Source organism: Telopea speciosissima, chromosome 8 (assembly GCF_018873765.1).
Source record: "Telopea speciosissima isolate NSW1024214 ecotype Mountain lineage chromosome 8, Tspe_v1, whole genome shotgun sequence".
NCBI lineage: Eukaryota > Viridiplantae > Streptophyta > Magnoliopsida > Proteales > Proteaceae > Telopea > Telopea speciosissima.
In genome coordinates, this window is record NC_057923.1 from 16,660,470 (window position 1) to 16,679,130 (window position 18,661).

The 18,661-nt window shown below is 37.2% G+C and overlaps 1 protein-coding gene and 1 long non-coding RNA gene across 3 annotated transcripts in view; both read left to right on the plus strand.

The window, feature by feature from the left end:
- LOC122638410 overlaps positions 1-8,447 on the plus strand; it is a 29,227-nt gene extending 20,780 nt beyond the window's left edge. For both annotated transcript variants that reach the window (XM_043831359.1, XM_043831360.1), the window contains exons 7-10: positions 393-470; positions 1,118-1,183; positions 7,457-7,537; positions 8,098-8,447. In XM_043831359.1, coding sequence (XP_043687294.1) covers positions 393-470; positions 1,118-1,183; positions 7,457-7,537; positions 8,098-8,205 — 333 coding nt within the window. In that variant the 3' untranslated portion in view covers positions 8,206-8,447. The remainder of the gene's footprint in view (positions 1-392; positions 471-1,117; positions 1,184-7,456; positions 7,538-8,097) is intronic.
- A 6,981-nt stretch (positions 8,448-15,428) lies between these two features.
- On the plus strand, positions 15,429-17,569 carry LOC122671847. Its single transcript, XR_006334402.1, has 3 exons — positions 15,429-15,439; positions 16,579-16,659; positions 17,221-17,569. It is a non-coding gene; the product is annotated as an uncharacterized LOC122671847 (long non-coding RNA).
- Positions 17,570-18,661: the final 1,092 nt, after the last annotated feature.

Sequence of the window (18,661 nt, forward strand, 5' to 3'; positions counted from 1 at the left end):
CGATTCTTAGCTAGAATATCCTTTAAGTGGACCTTTGGTTGGATGAATACACTGTTCTAGGATTTTCTGCCCTGGTCTTTCACCTTGGCCTTAGTTGTTGCCTTTGCATCCCTAGATGATTACGCCTATCCGATAAAAATGATTCTTAGCTAGGATAACCTTTAGGTGGTCTTTTATTGATACCTAAATATTTATGACCTGTAATCCCCTCCCCCCCCTTCCCCCCAAATTTTGTCTTTGTTGACATTCACAAATTATAGTTTACATCCCAAAGGTTCAGATAACAGGTCCTCACATTGAAAATATTTGCCAAATTAGATCGTATGAATGATAATTTCCTAATCTTTATGTAGTGAGTTCATTCTGATGATCATACTTGTTGGCAAGTGTAGGTAATCTCTGGCACAGATCCCATGACCATTCGTGCAAAACTGAGAAGTGCTCTCCCACACGCACCTGAAAAGCAACTTGTAAGTGTTCGTATTGTTTAATTTCTTCATTAATTCGATACAAGAATTCTGAATAGTCGATGGGTCAAAAGATCAGTATCATAGTCCAAATGGGTCCCGGGAAATACATAATGGGATCATTCTGGACTGGATGATCCGGGGCAGAAAAAATTTAATGAAATGACAAGTGTTAACAATAATATTCGTGTCACAGATCAGACTGTCCTTGTTTGATACCAATATGGACTATTCGTTGAGCATGGGAATTGCAGACTATTGGAGCAAACCAATAGTGTGAAAATACTTGTGGCCTATCTGCGTGTTCTGGGAAGTTGGAACCCCATTTTGGTTGCATGGGAAATTGATCAAGGATGATCATAGAATGCTAGAAGTCTGTTTTCAGATTGTCTGAGTGGGTTGATTTTTGCATATAAGATAGTCCATTATTAGGACCTCTCCTGTGTTTCAGCCCAGTCCCTGCCTTTCGTCATTGTACAAGTGAGGCATTGTTGACCTCTCATAGTGGTTTGCCTGCTGGCACCTTTGAATATGACATTTTGTCTACTTCTTACCCTTTAATATTATCTGAATATGAAGTATATCTATGTGTGTTTGCTTTGGTGTTTGTCTTTTATCACTAAGTTTCTCAATATATCTTTTTGTTGTAGTATGATTCTGCTATGCTTCACACTTCATTTGCACGTCTTCTGGGGCAGCCAAAAATGTCTGCTGAGGTAATGACTTGGGAAACTAGTACATTTTTATATTGTTTCCTATATTTATTGAAAATCATTGCCACATATCAGTCATCAGATATATAAGAGTGCAAACAACTGGAGATAGAGGCATCATTTTACTTGTAATTATGTTCGACTGTAGCTGAAATTGTAAACCTTGAAACAAGTGGGCTCCCTTCCCGAGCTTGCATTGATGCAAATTCTTTTTTAGTCTTATACTATATAAATTGTGAGGTTGGAAACAGCCTCTTCTGCGAAGCAGGGGGTAAGGCTGCGTACTTTTGCCCCTCCTAGACCCTGCAGTAGCGGGAGTTGCGGGAACCTCATGCACTGGGACGCTCTTTTTTTTCTTTTTTTTTTCTTTTAATATATAAATTAGGAGGATGGATAACATTGTATCCATCTAGTGTGTCTAGGAGGATTAGCTTTCGGACGGATTCGGATAGTGCTAAACGGTTACGGACACGGATATGGATCGGATATTTTATCCGTTTACATGTAAATATAGCTTTTCGGATAGCTATAGTCTATCCGTATCCGTATCTGTTTAGCTTTCGGACGGATTCGGATAGTGCTAAACGGATACAGACACGGATACGGAAACGGATTTCGGCTATTCATTTACTGTTGGCAGAATCGTGGGTTAGAAAAAGAGAATGAGAGAAAATAATGTGTTGTATTCATTGATATGTAAGCCCTTCTATTTATAATAGAGGGGAAATTACAAAGAGACTAAACTAGGCGATGTGGGACTAAAACCCACATAGCCCACTTACACTTAATAATATAAGAAGAATACCCCCTCGGTATTCTGGATTACATATTCCAACACTCCCCCTCAAGTTGGATTATACAAATAAGCAAAGAAAGAAGATCCAGCTTGAACTAAAGAAAAAATAACTCCTAATAATGCTAACACTCCCCCTCAAGTTGACGCATACAAGGTACTAATGCCCAACTTGAACAAAAAAAAGGAAAAAACTAAGTTGTAGCAGAATCCAGCTTGACAGATGAATGCAGCTCCCAAATAAACCTTTAAGAACTTGAAAAAAATAGGTCTTCAAAACCTGGGCAGACTTGAGCAGCAAACTTTCACCATTCTTTAACAGTTGTCCAGTGATGAATCTTTGATTGATAATTTTGAAGATAAGCAACTAGAGCAGCAAGCAGATGAATCAAGCAGCAGAAAAGATCAAGCAGCGGAAAAAATCAACCCAACTATAGAACCTCATATAGGCAGGCAATAACTAAACATCTTCAATACTTTAATACTTCAATCTCCCCCTTACGGCAAACTCAACCCGATAACAAAGTAGATACCCATTGGCAATGGTGAAAACTCTTATCTTCTATGTTTTGCACCAAGTGTTCCTGCAAGTTCTGCTTCTACAATGTTTGCAGGTGTACTGTACATAATCTCCCCCTCACGTGTAATACACGTGGACATAACAGAGATGATGTAAGAGATAAGGCAAAAACATAATATTCCAGAATTTTCCAAGAGGTGCTAAGGGTAATGGAAAAGGAAGAAATGGCAAATTAGAGAATACCATTAACTTCCAAAGGGGTTATGGGTATATGCCAAAGGTATGTTTTGGGAGGTGGTGAAGTGAAAAGAGCAATGGGATAATGAACCATGGACAAAAACAATGCAACACAGTAATCTTCAACCTTTTTCAATTGATCAAACTAATTCCAAAACACCAATCTCTAATGATCAGATCTCAATTATAAAAAAAACAGGCCTGATTTTTAGAAGGAGAAGGCACCATTCTTCAAAAACTTGATCGATCTTCACACAAGGAAGAACCAGTGTGCAAAATTCCAAACTATAAACTCCCACATGCTAAATAGAATTGACGAAGATATCTGGACAGCAATGGATGTAAGAAGCTTCAACAAAAAACTTGGATCAGATCTGAATTAGTGAATAAGGCTAGGATCAAGCTCTCAAAGTAAGTCGGATATGAACCAGAAAAGCTTCACATAACTGAATAGGTTCGTAGTTGCAACCAATAACCTTGGAACACACTGTTGTAATCCCAAATAAGTTGATCTCCAGGGTAGTAGATTCGAGTCTTCAATAATGAAAGAAATTCGATCTCCAATAGTAGGATACTCGAGTCTCAATAATAGGGCAGCAAGTAGTCCACATAAAGGCAGCGTAACATGTCAACGGTCATGCTTACGAAGCCAATCAATAGAACCAGTAAGGTAGGTAATAAAGCTCAATAGAACCAGCAAATATAAGATAATCACTCAGTAGATCCAATAGGTAGTTGAAGCAGCCAGCCACATAAGAACAAGGAAAATAGGTTGATAATTGGAAAAATCGAGCCATAAGAATGAACTTGAATTTTTTCCAAAAATAACTGATGAATGATGCTGAAATATGGGTTGAATACTCCTCTGATATGTATAAGACTCTCCTCAAAATATGAGCTTGATAGGAAAACCCTAACCCTGAAATTGAGATCGATTTAGGGAAAGGGGGCTGTAATTGCTGATGTAGACATGTAAAAGTTGTTGACCAAGGCTGCTAGAATGGAACCTCCAAGGTGAACAATCAATCTCCAGTAAGAGTGAGACCTGATCTTCAAAGGGGAGAGACTCCACAAAATCGCAGAAGTAGAGCAGGGCAGCATTACAGCACTACACCAGCATAAAGGACCTTCTTCAAGCCTTGAACTGATGAAGGAGAGTTCTCTTTTAATGTTAGAACCACCTCCAAAGCACTCGAACAGCAGCAAACATCCCTAGCCCAAATCGATTTTTATTAGGGTTTTGGAAAACCCTGAAAAGAAGAGATCGATTGGGGTAGGGGTCTTCAAAAAACTTGGGTAGGTGCAATATTGAGGTCGATTGGTCCTTGAAGTAGGAGTAATCAGCCCTCCAAAAATTAGCAAAAACTGAAACCTGAAAGTCAGGGTTTTTGGCAGGTAACCAAATTAGCAGGTTAAGGAATTTTTGCTGTAGAAACAAATCCAGCCATCAGAAAGGGTCCAAACTAGATCGAGTAGGGCTTGTAGTAATAGGGAATCACCCCTAAAAGATCAACTGCATCTGAAAAAGGAAACACCAAAATCGATTGGAGTCGGGGTTTTGAAAAACCCTGACAAGTTGAGATCGATTAGGGTATGGTGGCTGGAATTAATTAAAGTTTGGAGAAAAAGGAAATAGGGAATAAGGATAATGGAATAGGGTAGAAAGGGGTTGGAGAAGGGTGCATAGGGAGCTCCAATGGTGGAAGGTCAGCCTTCAATAGTAATAGGAAGTCGATCTCCAAAAAATTCTGGCAAACCCCAAATCGCAAAGATGATTCCAGTAGTATTTTACTATAAAAAAGTAGATATCATGGAGGAGGGCAGCAACTAAATCATTGGTCAGGGATTTTACCTCATTAGCGCTGCCCCCTTACAAGGAGAAGAAGAAGAAAACCAAAGAAAGAGAAATCGAGAGAGAGAGAGAAGGAGAGGTCGATTGGAGAGATGGAGTAGGGTTTTTTCTCCTTTTCTAACCAAGATCAGACCAGCTCTGATACCATGTTGGCAGAATCGTGGGTTAGAAGAAGAGAATGAGAGAAAATAATGTGTTGTATTCATTGATAGGTAAGCCCTTCTATTTATAATAGAGGGGAAATTACAAAGAGACTAAACTAGGCGATGTGGGACTAAAACCCACATAGCCCACTTACACTTAATAATATAAGAAGAATAAAACTACCCCAAAAAGACCAATATACCCCCACGGTATTCTGGATTACATATTCCAACACTCTCCCTCAAGTTGGATTATACAAATAAGCAAAGAAAGAAGATCCAGCTTGAACTAAAGAAAAAATAACTCCTAAAGAAAAAATAACTCCTAATAATGCTAACACATTCCTAAGTGTGTCTATGACACAATAAGCTACTTAATACCTTGGCGTCGGCACCGAGTTATTGAACCTTGGACTTGACACCTTGTTTAAAATTAAAGATCTTCTCGTGTAGCTCATACCCTCATGACATGTTTATCATGAGAAAAACTCTCTCATCCCAAACACTTCTTGCTGTAGTATGAAACATAACATTTGTAGCAATAGAAAGTACCATAATCAAACCAGTAATGTATCATTCTCAAACATTCAATCATCAGTCGTTGGAACCTTTAGGTGGAGGGTCTGAACTTAAGTACTTCAGTTTTTCCTTTTGCATTAATGTAAACCTTCACAGTTTGTACCCACAGTAAGTAATTAGAGGCACCACTCAATTTGATAGCTAGCAATGGTTTATACATTAACTACATCCACCAAGGGTTTATAATCACCCATTATAAAGGGTAATCACAGGAGAATAGAATCAGTAAATGTAGTAAACCACAACCAGTAGCAAGACCAAATATCAGTTCCAACAACACATATCCAGAACTGAACCAAAATCATTTAACATAACCAGAACCAAGTCGCGGTGAAGAACCAAACCCAGATGCATGTATCACACCAGATATCAAACCAGTATCAACCTGAACTACATAGCAGACCAGGAACAAATTGCAGGAAATAAACATGACCAACTGCATGAGTAAATCTTTTCTTGTAAATTTGAAAATAAGCTCAATTACTTGTTCTAATAGGTGAACAATCTGCAAGTCTGAAGTGATTTGGACCAAGGGAAGTTGACTTTTTGAAAAATCCTACTTGTTAAAGGACTCTTAAAAAATGCAACAAAACAAATCTGATGATTCTGAATTTAAACTCAATTGACCTCTCTTAATAGTAGGGCAAGGCTACATATAGGGCTAAGTCCAACAATGGGAAGATGCCCTTTTGAAAAATTCTTATACTACAAGGATTCTCAAGAAATTGATTCAGCCTTGCCAAAAAAAAAAAAAATTTCTCAGATGAGAAGATAGTATCACATGAGAATAGAATATAGAATGCTTATCTTGCTTGAAGCACCATAACCATTCAGATCCCACTCATGATCAAAATATAGCCATACTTTGATCAACCCTCATCACAAATAAGATCATATCAACACATTAGTCCCTTGTTCCCTTATTTCAGATAACAAGGGAAGATATCTCGAACACAAGCAGCAGCAGTTGCTGCACACACCACACTCTTGCCTTGAAGACTCTCAACCAGAGTCGATATATCGATTAAACTTGCTCTAATACCATGTTACAACCGCCTATCCCAACGAGCTGTTCAGTAACAGCAGCAACAATGTATACAAATATATCAATAATTACTAAATGTCATTTTGGCTCCACTCCTTTCACCAAAATCTATATCCTCCATCAACACTCGTATCCTGAACTGTCTATTCCTACATAACTATCTAAGTCCCCACCAATGATTAATCTTTTTCAGGGACTCCCTGAATTAGCCCATCCATACCTTTCAGACTCTTTTCAGTGCTTTCATCTACTGTACTTGAGATGCATACTCTCTTACTTTATAAGCTATCTATTTCTCTAAAACAAGTTTAGTAGAATTTACGTTGTTGCTTATTCTCGTAACACCCACTACTTCATATTTAGATCTTTATTTACTTTTCCCATACAATATCTATTATTGTCTTCTTTTTTTTATGCTAGAGTTGCGGTATTAATCTTGGTAGCCTTTCTTTTTTCATGCCTTTCCATGATCTCCTATGATGCTATATTAGCTCTTCTTTACAATATATGTATCAAGTTCATATACATATATTTTGCCTGCATTTGTCCATGGTCTAGGAATCCTTTCTATTATCTACTTGTGACCAAGCACTGATGCATCACGTTAATAACAGGGGATGCCATAGTTAACAGTGTGTTTATTTCTCACTGAACCCATGTGACAATGTACTACTCACATCTGGATACTGTCTTAGTATAACTTGAAAACAACAATCATTGGGATTTCTGTTCAAATAGTTTCACTTAAAGTCTATTGTGGGTTACCAATCCAATGCAACTCACCTTCTTTATCCGGACATGAGACTAGTGGTAGGAAAGCAGGCAAAGTTAGCTTACAAGAAATTAATTTTATGCGATAGTGGAGAACTTACATGTAGACTATTCATGAGCTCAACAAATTAATTCATTGGGTACACTACCTTCTCTTGCTTTAAGATTCTTGCATATATTTACATGTCAAGGCTCTTGATAATCCATAAACGGCATCCTGTCTCTGTCCATGAAACAATCAAGTTCCATTCTCCAAGCTGCTTTAGGTTTGTGTTTATTTTATTTTCAAAATTTATTTTCTGAGTGATTTTGTGTCGTGATGTTTGAGATATGCAGGAGACTAAGAAGTATTCTGACCAACTTGAATTCTTCCATGAGCTGGTGAATCGTTTAAACAACAAACTTCATGGGTTTGAGGTAGTTTTTGGTTCCAATTTCCAAAGCATGATGATTACAATTTAACTACAATTCATCCTGTTTTATGTTGAGTAGAACTTTTGAGTTTTCAATATGGAGAGGGTGAGAAGATTAATGCCCAGCTGTACAGATCACATACATAGATTGGGAATCGCCATGATATTTTCCAGCTTCTCTGTCTGTTAGAACATAATTTGAAGCAATTTGCTGGTTTGTACTTTCCAGTCTATTATGTCCTTTTGGATGTAAAGTTATAGATTGGTGCCAGATCCAAGGCTTCAGCACAATTGCATAGTTCTCTATAACCCCACTGAATTGCAAATTGGTTTTGTGAATTTAGTTGAGTAAAGCAATTTTTTCCTACAAATAGTATTGACCGATTATTAAGCATATAAATTGAATTGAAGAATGAATGAGGTAAGTGTGGGTTTATCAGGAAGAACACTTCATTTTGGCATTTTTTTTTTTTTCTAATGGTATGTTGTTTCCTTGCTGGCTTCTGGATTTATCTGTAGCTTGCAGAACCTAATTGTTTTTTTTAATAATTGAAATACATTCAGGCTGAAGTCTCTGAGCTCTGGTTTGTGGAGGAGTTCGATGTGTTGGCACTTGCCTTAGATGGTAGAATTATGCCACGCAGATTTCATCTTGGCTGCGTAAGAACTTAAAGTTTTGACAGGTACACAATGTAGCTAAAAGCATAGGAATACTTTGCCTCGACACTATAGCAGAGTACAAGGATCGGTTGGCAACACCATTTTGAGGGCCCCAAATTTGAGATTCCATAAACTGGAAATAGATATTTTACCATAATTGTTGATACCATAAATGTATTGTACATTAGATGGGAGGGTCATTAGAAAATGTTAGAATTGTTGCCTTGTGATGTTGGATACTCCCCATAAGAAATATCTCGCATTGTTCTGTAATACCTTGTCTCCTGTTCAATTATTTTTATGGACATAAAGAAATAAAATGGAAATGAACTTTGACAGTAACTATGGGCCAGCAAGGTTATATCAAATACAATGTTGGAGATATTCTTGTCAAGATCCACCACACAAGTGATCATGTTCATTGAGGAGAAGCAATTTCACATTACTTAGATTGTTTTTTGAGGCTTCTTAGAAAGCAGGAGAGCATTCTAAATGGCCTTGACTTAAGCACATAGGGTGAGAACAGTTGCTTTTGCTGCTCTGAGATTTCCAATAGTTTAGGATAACCACCCTGATTCCTGCTTTGTCAAGCTCTTAGAATAGAATTAGCAGATTCTGTAAAAATATGAGTGATACAATCAGCAGAAGGGGTCTCCACATGAGTAGCGGTTGGAGGGGTAGATTTATATTCTTTTCCCCAGTTTTTTCATTTCCCATTGAAGACTTAAGGACTAATATGGACGTCTGCAATGAAGAAGCTACTTTTTAGAAGTGATTGTATAGACGGCACCTGGAAGTGAGCTACGAAATACTCGTTGACGATGAGATGATAACAAGTTATGGCCTAAGCATGTCGGATAATAGAGACTATTTTCTTCAAGTTATTGCCTAAGCTTAATGGGTGAGCCATTCGCTATTTCAACCAGGTTCAAAATTTGGAAACAGCCTCTCTTGTAAAGCAGGGGTTAAGGTTGCATATATTTGCCCCTTCCAAACCCTGTAGTAGCAGGAGCCTTATGCATTGGGATGCTCTTTTTTTTTTTCTTATTGCCTAAGCATGTTGGAGAATTTAGACTATTTTCTACAACAATGGAGAAAAACTTCATATATTATTAGGGGGAAAGTTTTCATACATGGTCGTGTAAGCCGTGTATGTGAGAGGGTGAGAATTTCAAAGCATTAATTAATAGGTGGGGATTTATGACTTTTTCAACTCTTTATAAGAGACCCTCTCACATACAGCACACAATCGTGTATGAAAACTTTTCCCTATTATTAGTTAGTATATATCAAACCCTTTAGACCCAGCTTTTGTTGAGTCTTTTTGAACCAATAATTTTGGATGAAGAAGATATATTATTAGTCAGTGTTTCACAGAGGATGAGGTTAGAGAATTTTTTTTTTTTTTTTGGGGTAGAAATGAAGTTAGAGATTCAGTATTTGGAATTGGTGCTCATAAGTCGCCAGGTATGATGGTTTGTCTGCCAGTTTCTGCCAAAAATGTTGGGATGTGATTAAGGTTGATATAGTTAAATTTGTTCATGATTTTCACTTCCCTCTCCCTTTCCTTTTGGACTAATCATACTATGATTACTTTAGTCTTGAAAACTGAAAAAGCTGGGTATGTGGATGAGTTTCATCCAACAAGTCTGTGCACAATGTCATATAAAATAATTGCTAAGATTCTAACTAACAGGCTTAGACCATTTTCGCGTCGTATATTGTCCCCATTTCAAGCAGCTTTTATAAGAGATAGACAGATTTTGGATAATAATGTTATTGTAATTCAAGAGATTCCACTTTTTAAAAAACCATAAAGGTAAGCGGGGTAGGCAGCTTTTAAACTAAATATATATCCATGGGCTATTTTTGAATTTTTTTTGGATTTATTCATGTCGTTTAGGTTTTTTTCAACTGTACCGTGGCATTAGACAGGGATGCCTTCTCACCCTTTATCTTTTTATCATTGTAATAGAGGGTCTTCACAAATATTGAAGGTTTATAGGGATATTAAGAAAGGTAGGAATTGCCCACAAGTTACCCATTTGTTTTTTTGTTGATGATACGTATATTTCTACTTTGCATGCTATTTTAAATATGGGGCACTGTTCTCTGTGCTGCAGCGTAGGCTGCACATAGGCACATGGGGGTGGGTGCAATGATCACCCTGCCCTCATGCACAGACTGCCCATGTGCCTAAGCACAGCCTGCACTGCAGCACAGAGAACATTCTCCTTTTAAATATTTGTCAAAATATTTCAAGTCAACAAAATAATTTTTAGAAGAGTGGTGTTTTGTATGGTCAAAGTATGGGAGATCACATTAGGAATATTGTCTCGTGTAACCTTGGGATTAACCCCACTAGAGAGGATGCAGTTTATCTTGGTACTCCTATATTTTTTAGTAAAAATAAATTTCAAGTGTGGCAATGTTTGGTTAGAAGGGTAGAGAGGAAACTTGGGGCGTAGAAAATTCCACTTTCATCCCAAGTATGAAGGGCTATTCTAGTCAAGATGATCCAGATCTTCTATTGCCGCCTGCCCGTCCTACGTCATGTTGTGTAGACACAGCAAGGTGCACAATTACCGCCTTACCCCCACTCGAGCAAGGCGGTCGGGCAAGGGTAAGGTGATAATTGCACGCCTTGCTGTGTCTGTGCAGCACGGCTCAGGATGGGTAGGCGGCAGTAGAGGATCCAAATTGGGTCAAGATTGAACTGAATGCCATTCCCACCACTAGATGTCTTGTTTTTCTTATCATGTGACTTCTCAAATCGCATTCTAGCTGCTGGGCCTTTAGGTCTTAAATCTGAATATTTCCTGTCTCCTGCTCTTTGATATTGTTCAAGATTTTGTATTTTTTTTTGGTGAAAGTTCAAAATTTTGTTAATATCCCATCATAACTAAGTTGGAGTAGAAATCCCATAATTTTTAAACAACTTATACCCAACCCTCTGTCTCTGGTTAATTTATTGAGCAATAGACCTATGACCTTAGAGTTCTTCTTTTGGAATATGATCATGGTTCTAGGGCGATACATACTGGTTTTGCTAGTCACTGATATCGATACCGTGTCGATATTGTATTGGTAGCACGGTACAGAGAAGGGATAAAATGATCAGAAATTTTATTTTTTAAGGAAATTCAAGGATAATTTTGTCCGATACATCCAATCCAAGCCGATACCAAATTGATATCGTATCGGTTTTGCGTGTTGCCGATACCCGTTCCGATACCGTGCACTAAAACCATGAATATGATGATTGTCTTGACTAAGCTGATAACTCAATCTTAACTTGTGGAGATTACCGAAGATCGGAAGGGGAATCATATCTCATCATATTCAATGGAAACTATACACCCAAGGATGTAATGGTTGGTTGGGCTTCTCTTTTGCTTTTATATTCTTATTTTGTTGCAACCTATCTTAACCATGCCTATGTAGGGAACACTCTAGAGTCATAGTTATAGATATATAGGGATGTAAATGAATAGCCGAAATCCGTTTTCATATCCGTGTTCGTATTGGTTTAGCACTATCCGAATCCATCCGAAAGCTAAACGGATATGGATACGGATAGACTATAGCTATCCGAAAAGCTATATTTACATGTGAATGGATAAAATATTCGATCTGTATCCGTGTCCGTATCCGTTTAGCACTATTTGAATCCGTCCAAAAGCTAATCAGATGCAGATGCGGATGCAGATATTGCACTCTCCGAACCAAATCCGATCCGTTTACATCCCGAGTTAGAGGGATTATACCAGGGCTTGCAGGCAGCACAGAAGCATGGGTGGATGCATGTACATGTATGGACATACTCTCAAGAGGTGGTAGACTTGGCTTATGCAAGGGAGTAGCAAAGGGTGGCCATAGGAGAACTTTAATCTGGTAATATGTAGATGGCTCACTTGTCCAATTTTAACTCTTTCTTTTTAACTTTCTTAGTATATCTCACCAGTGGTTATGGATCGTCAATCCTGCTAACCCTTTCCCTTGTAAGGATCAATCTTCAAGCTAGATATCTTGAAGCAATAAGAAAAATGCAACTTTCTTCAATATAGATTGTATGAGAATGTGATACTTTTCATATTGCTATAAATATTATAATTGTGACAATCAATGTCTATATATAGTAAATATTTTTAAGAAAACAACTAATAAGTTGACTTGTTTATTTTTTTTGATGAAAGTTAGACTTGTTTATTCCTACTTTAAGAAATAATAAGTATTATATGCAATAACAAATATAACTATCTTTTGACAAAAAGTCATTACTTTTAATTAAGGGAAAGGTTCACTGAACCTACACCATTTCCTACACTTTTTCATAAAACAAGTTTTTCTTTTGGAAAAAAGAATTCTGCCCAAGAGTGTGATTTATGCCAGCACTCCCATGAGTCTATCTCTCTCCTCACCATATGAAAAGACACCTCTACTTCCTTGTTTTGAAGAGGAGAGATGTAGACATATGAAAGTACTGGCGTAGGCCATACTCCCAAAACAGAAAACTATTTCCCTATCTTTTTAAGTTTCTCAAGAAAAAGAAAAAAAATTAAAAAAATTTATATGTGAGAAGGAGTAAGAAATGCTTTAGGCTTAGAGACACATTTCCTACTTTTAAATTCCAATTTCTTCTCATACTTTATAGTTTCTGATACAAGCATTATTTGTAATTTTTTTTAATAAGTAGTATCAATTTATTGAAAAGAAAAAACAAACCATATAAGTGTGTGGGGCTGCCTTGGATACAAGTTCGGTCTGATTCTCTATTGGCAATCTAGATGATCACGAGCCATTTTCAGGCCGCTTGGTACGCTCTTGGTTTGATTGGGGAAATCCATGACTTTTGCCAAGGTTTTGAGTAGTGTGTGTTCTTACATCATGTCCGAGAGATCAATTCTTGTGCTGACTTGCTATCAAGATTTCTAGGCTCTTGTGAGGAAGTTCATTTTTGTATAAAAAGTCTTTCAGAGGATCTCACCTCTCTTTTGTAGGGTGATTCCAATGTAAGAAAATATTATAGGATGTAAATAATTATGGCCCTTTATATTAATTAAATTCTCCTTTTTTCAAAAAAAAAAAAAAAACCATATAACAGTAAAGGACAAACAAACTAAGCTCATGGAGACGACCCACTAATCCAAGAGTGGATCCAAAATTCAAAATAAATTAGTCACCAGGACAAGTACAACACTGAAGATGATAACATAAACTACCAATATATATAAGCTTCTCACGTAGCCTCCTATATTGGATGTACCCTCCAACTCTCTATAAGAAATAGGTTCCTAGGAGATTTCTTTCCCTTACGAATAACCTCCCTACATCTGTCATCCACATCCGCACAAATATCACTAATGATAGGTGGTATAGTCCTCGTCTTGTTACGAAAAATATATAATTTCTTTCCTTCCATATGTGGCCAATAGCATAAGAGAATGCTAGCTAGGCATTACACTCAATAGAATCCCCCTTGAATGTCTTACCAATCCATCTAACCACCAAAACGACACCACTCCACGCCCTTCTAGAAGGAAAAATTAGCTTCTAAATATCTCCCCATATCTGCCGTGTAGAATGGTAGTGAATAAAAAAAAACATGATCTCCACTCTCAATACCAACCTAATACAAAAGTAACAAATTAAAAAGGACCACCAACACTTTTCTCATATGAAGCTGGTCTTTAGTAAGTAGATTGTCTATCAAACATCTCCAAGCAGTTGCCGAGTGTCTAGTTACGAATACAACTCTTGAACCATACAGTAGCCGCCCAATTCACCTTAGGAGAATGACACCTCACAATGTCTCAAGCTGATCTGGTAGAAAAGGTACTGGAGTAAGAACCATTCTATATGATGTAATCTTCCCCCAAATCGTTATGAAGCTGAATACTGTCTAACTGCCCCCACACCTGACCAAGATCCGTCAAGGTGGATGGCCCATGATTCCATCTCCTAGCCATCAAAATGGATTGCACTGAAGCTGATCTATTAGAGCCCGCATCGTAACAGTTATAGTCCCCATATTTTTAAGGTCCCCCCCCTAGGATACCAAGGGTCAAGCCACAACAATGTAGAAGATTCATTTCCTATAATGTGATGAATGAACGGTCCAACATGATCCCGATACTTAATAACTTTCCCCCAAACCTAAGAGTTGTTTTGATTTGGATGCACTGTCCATATAGAGTTCGTTTTCAAGTATCTATTTTAGACCCATTTCACCCATAAGGAGACTTTCTTGGAAGCCACCTACCAAACTTTGTTTAAGGATCCCGACTATATTCATGTCTTTAATGTAATAGATTATTCTCTCCGTAAATGGGTCAGACCATAGGTAGTTAGAAAATATGGATTTTGACTTCTTGATGACATGCTCAGGTAATCCAATAACCCAGACCAATAAATATAGCTTCTTTACAGAATAGATCAGTTGCAGACGGCCAACAAAGGAAAAAATTCTAGATTTTGTTATTGGCAAAGGAAATAAATCTAGATTTTTTATTTTTTATTTTTTATAAACATCTAGATTTTTTATTCCTTGTATAAAAAATGAAGATATGTTAATTGGAAACTTCTTAATAATGAAGTAAAATTAATAATAAAAGCTTATCAATGATAATAAAAGAGCGCCCCAATGCATGAGGCTCCTGCTATTACAGGTCTGGGAGGGGCAAATGTACGCAATCTTACCCCTTGCTCTGCAGTAGAGGCTGATTTTAAGTTTTCTAGAGAGCAATCTCCAAGCTATTTCTATAATGTGGTTAGCCAAACTTTTTGAATAGACAGAAATATTGAACTCCAGGTCGATTGTTTAAATTTTAAATTTGTGGTTCATTTCAACCTTATACATGACCCATCATCCAATCAAATTTCTCTTTTTTGTATATAATTTCAGCTACCATTCAAATCGAGGGTCAATATGACAATTCTGACGACTCGATGGATATGGGACCATGTGTATTTGCTATCTAATTAAAATTTGGGGCAAGAGATCTCTACTTAGTCTCATGGTCTCTACACAAGCGAGGAGCACGTTTGGGTATCTACCTAAGGAGCAGAGGCGTCATTTCACGGTGCTCCGTGAGAAAGCGTAGGAAACACCACCAAGTATAGAACTTTTTCCTAAAATTTGAGACCAAACTCAATCTTATGATCCCACCATATACTGAACCTTTTCCCTGTCTATCACATAACATATAAATTTACTGAAATTGACTTGTGAATTGTGTCAAATGAAGTAATGTTTTGGACAAATTTTACAACATGAGTCAAGGAGTGATACTGACATAGTTTTTATTTTATAAGGAGCAGGGTGGTACTCTTACGCACTCTTATGTCTAAACATAGAAGTCACACGATCAAGTAGCGTTCTTTTTCTCTTTTTAATATTATTACAATAGTATACATTGAACCTATGTTGCTGCACTATTGATGTCTTTGGCTAGGGTTTATAAACATTGTTGTTTTGGAAATATCTTGGAGAGGTAGCTACCGATATAAAGTTTGTGGATTGATGAGTATTTATGTCTTTCATTATATGGTAGGTGTGAGAGGTACTGGGGGAGTAAACAACGATGAAGACGTGAGCGAAAGATTCGAGATAAATGGGCAAACAAAAAATTAAAAAATAAGAAGACCGAAACCTTGGTTTTTAAGCCTAAGCCACGGTCATACGTGATTAACTGTTGCATTTTGCTTATGAGTAAGACTTGGTGTATTTGAAACCTTTTGGGATGGTGTGTGGTTTGTGTGATTACACTTTCATCAAAAAAAGAAGGGGTGTGTTTTTTTGTCCCACATCGGGTGTGTGAGTGTGGTGTGTGTTGTGTATATCTGCCATTCCACGGTCCCAAAAATTGGTTAACATTTTGGGATTGGTTTGTGGTTTGTGTGATTACACTTTCATCGAAAAAGACTTGGTTTTTAAAACACTGGTTAATGGTTACAGAATCAGGATTTGGATCGATCCTGATTGGATTTCAATCATTGGGATTTCTGTTCAAATAGTTTCACTTAAAGTCTATTGTGGGTTACCAATCCAATGCAACTCACCTTCTTTATCCGGACATGAGACTAGTGGTAGGAAAGCAGGCAAAGTTAGCTTACAAGAAATTAATTTTATGCGATAGTGGAGAACTTACATGTAGACTATTCATGAGCTCAACAAATTAATTCATTGGGTACACTACCTTCTCTTGCTTTAAGATTCTTGCATATATTTACATGTCAAGGCTCTTGATAATCCATATACGGCATCCTGTCTCTGTCCATGAAACAATCAAGTTCCATTCTCCAAGCTGCTTTAGGTTTGTGTTTATTTTATTTTCAAAATTTATTTTCTGAGTGATTTTGTGTCGTGATGTTTGAGATATGCAGGAGACTAAGAAGTATTCTGACCAACTTGAATTCTTCCATGAGCTGGTGAATCGTTTAAACAACAAACTTCATGGGTTTGAGGTAGTTTTTGGTTCCAATTTCCAAAGCATGATGATTACAATTTAACTACAATTCATCCTGTTTTATGTTGAGTAGAACTTTTGAGTTTTCAATATGGAGAGGGTGAGAAGATTAATGCCCAGCTGTACAGATCACATACATAGATTGGGAATCGCCATGATATTTTCCAGCTTCTCTGTCTGTTAGAACATAATTTGAAGCAATTTGCTGGTTTGTACTTTCCAGTCTATTATGTCCTTTTGGATGTAAAGTTATAGATTGGTGCCAGATCCAAGGCTTCAGCACAATTGCATAGTTCTCTATAACCCCACTGAATTGCAAATTGGTTTTGTGAATTTAGTTGAGTAAAGCAATTTTTTCCTACAAATAGTATTGACCGATTATTAAGCATATAAATTGAATTGAAGAATGAATGAGGTAACTGTGGGTTTATCAGGAAGAACACTTCATTTTGGCATTTTTTTTTTTTTTCTAATGGTATGTTGTTTCCTTGCTGGCTTCTGGATTTATCTGTAGCTTGCAGAACCTAATTGTTTTTTTTAATAATTGAAATACATTCAGGCTGAAGTCTCTGAGCTCTGGTTTGTGGAGGAGTTCGATGTGTTGGCACTTGCCTTAGATGGTAGAATTATGCCACGCAGATTTCATCTTGGCTGCGTAAGAACTTAAAGTTTTGACAGGTACACAATGTAGCTAAAAGCATTGGAATACTTTGCCTCGACACTACAGCAGTGTACAAGGATCGGTTGGCAACACCATTTTGAGGGCCCAAATTTGAGATTCCATAAACTGGAAATAGATATTTTACCATAATTGTTGATACCATAAATGTATTGTACATTAGATGGGAGGGTCATTAGAAAATGTTAGAATTGTTGCCTTGTGATGTTGGATACTCCCCATAAGAAATATCTCGCATTGTTCTGTAATACCTTGTCTCCTGTTCAATTATTTTTATGGACATAAAGAAATAAAATGGAAATGAACTTTGACAGTAACTATGGGCCAGCAAGGTTATATCAAATACATTGTTGGAGATATTCTTGTCAAGATCCACCACACAAGTGATCATGTTCATTGAGGAGAAGCAATTTCACATTACTTAGATTGTTTTTTGAGGCCTCTTAGAAAGCAGGAGAGCATTCTAAATGGCCTTGACTTAAGCACATAGGGCGAGAACAGTTGCTTTTGCTGCTCTGAGATTTCCAATAGTTTAGGATAACCACCCTGATTCCTGCTTTGTCAAGCTCTTAGAATAGAATTAGCAGATTCTGTAAAAATATGAGTGATACAATCAGCAGAAGGGGTCTCCACATGAGTAGCGGTTGGAGGGGTAGATTTATATTCTTTTCCCCAGTTTTTTCATTTCCCATTGAAGACTTAAGGACTAATATGGACGTCTGCAATGAAGAAGCTACTTTTTAGAAGTGATTGTGTAGACCGCACATGGAAGTGAGCTACGAAATACTCGTTGACGATGAGATGATAACAAGTTATGGCCTAAGCATGTCGGATAATAGAGACTATTTTCTTCAAGTTATTGCCTAAGCTTAATGGGTGAGCCTTTCGCTATTTCAACCAGGTTCAAAACTTGGAAACAGCCTCTCTTGTGAAGCAGGGGTTAAGGTTGCATATATTTGCCCCTTCCAAACCCTGTAGTAGCAGGAGCCTTATGCATTGGGATGCTCTTTTTTTTCTTTCTTATTGCCTAAACATGTTGAAAAATTTAGACTATTTTCTACAACAATAGAGAAAAACTTCATATATTATTAGGGGGAAAGTTTTCATACATGGTCGTATAAGCCGTGTATGTGAGAGGGTGAGAATTTCAAAGCATTAATTAATAGGTGGGGATTTATGACTTTTTCAACTCTTTATGAGAGACCCTCTCACATACGGCACACAATCGTGTATGAAAACTTTCCCCTATTATTAGTTAGTATATATCAAACCCTTTAGACCCAGCTTTTGTTGAGTCTTTTTGAACCAATAATTTTGGATG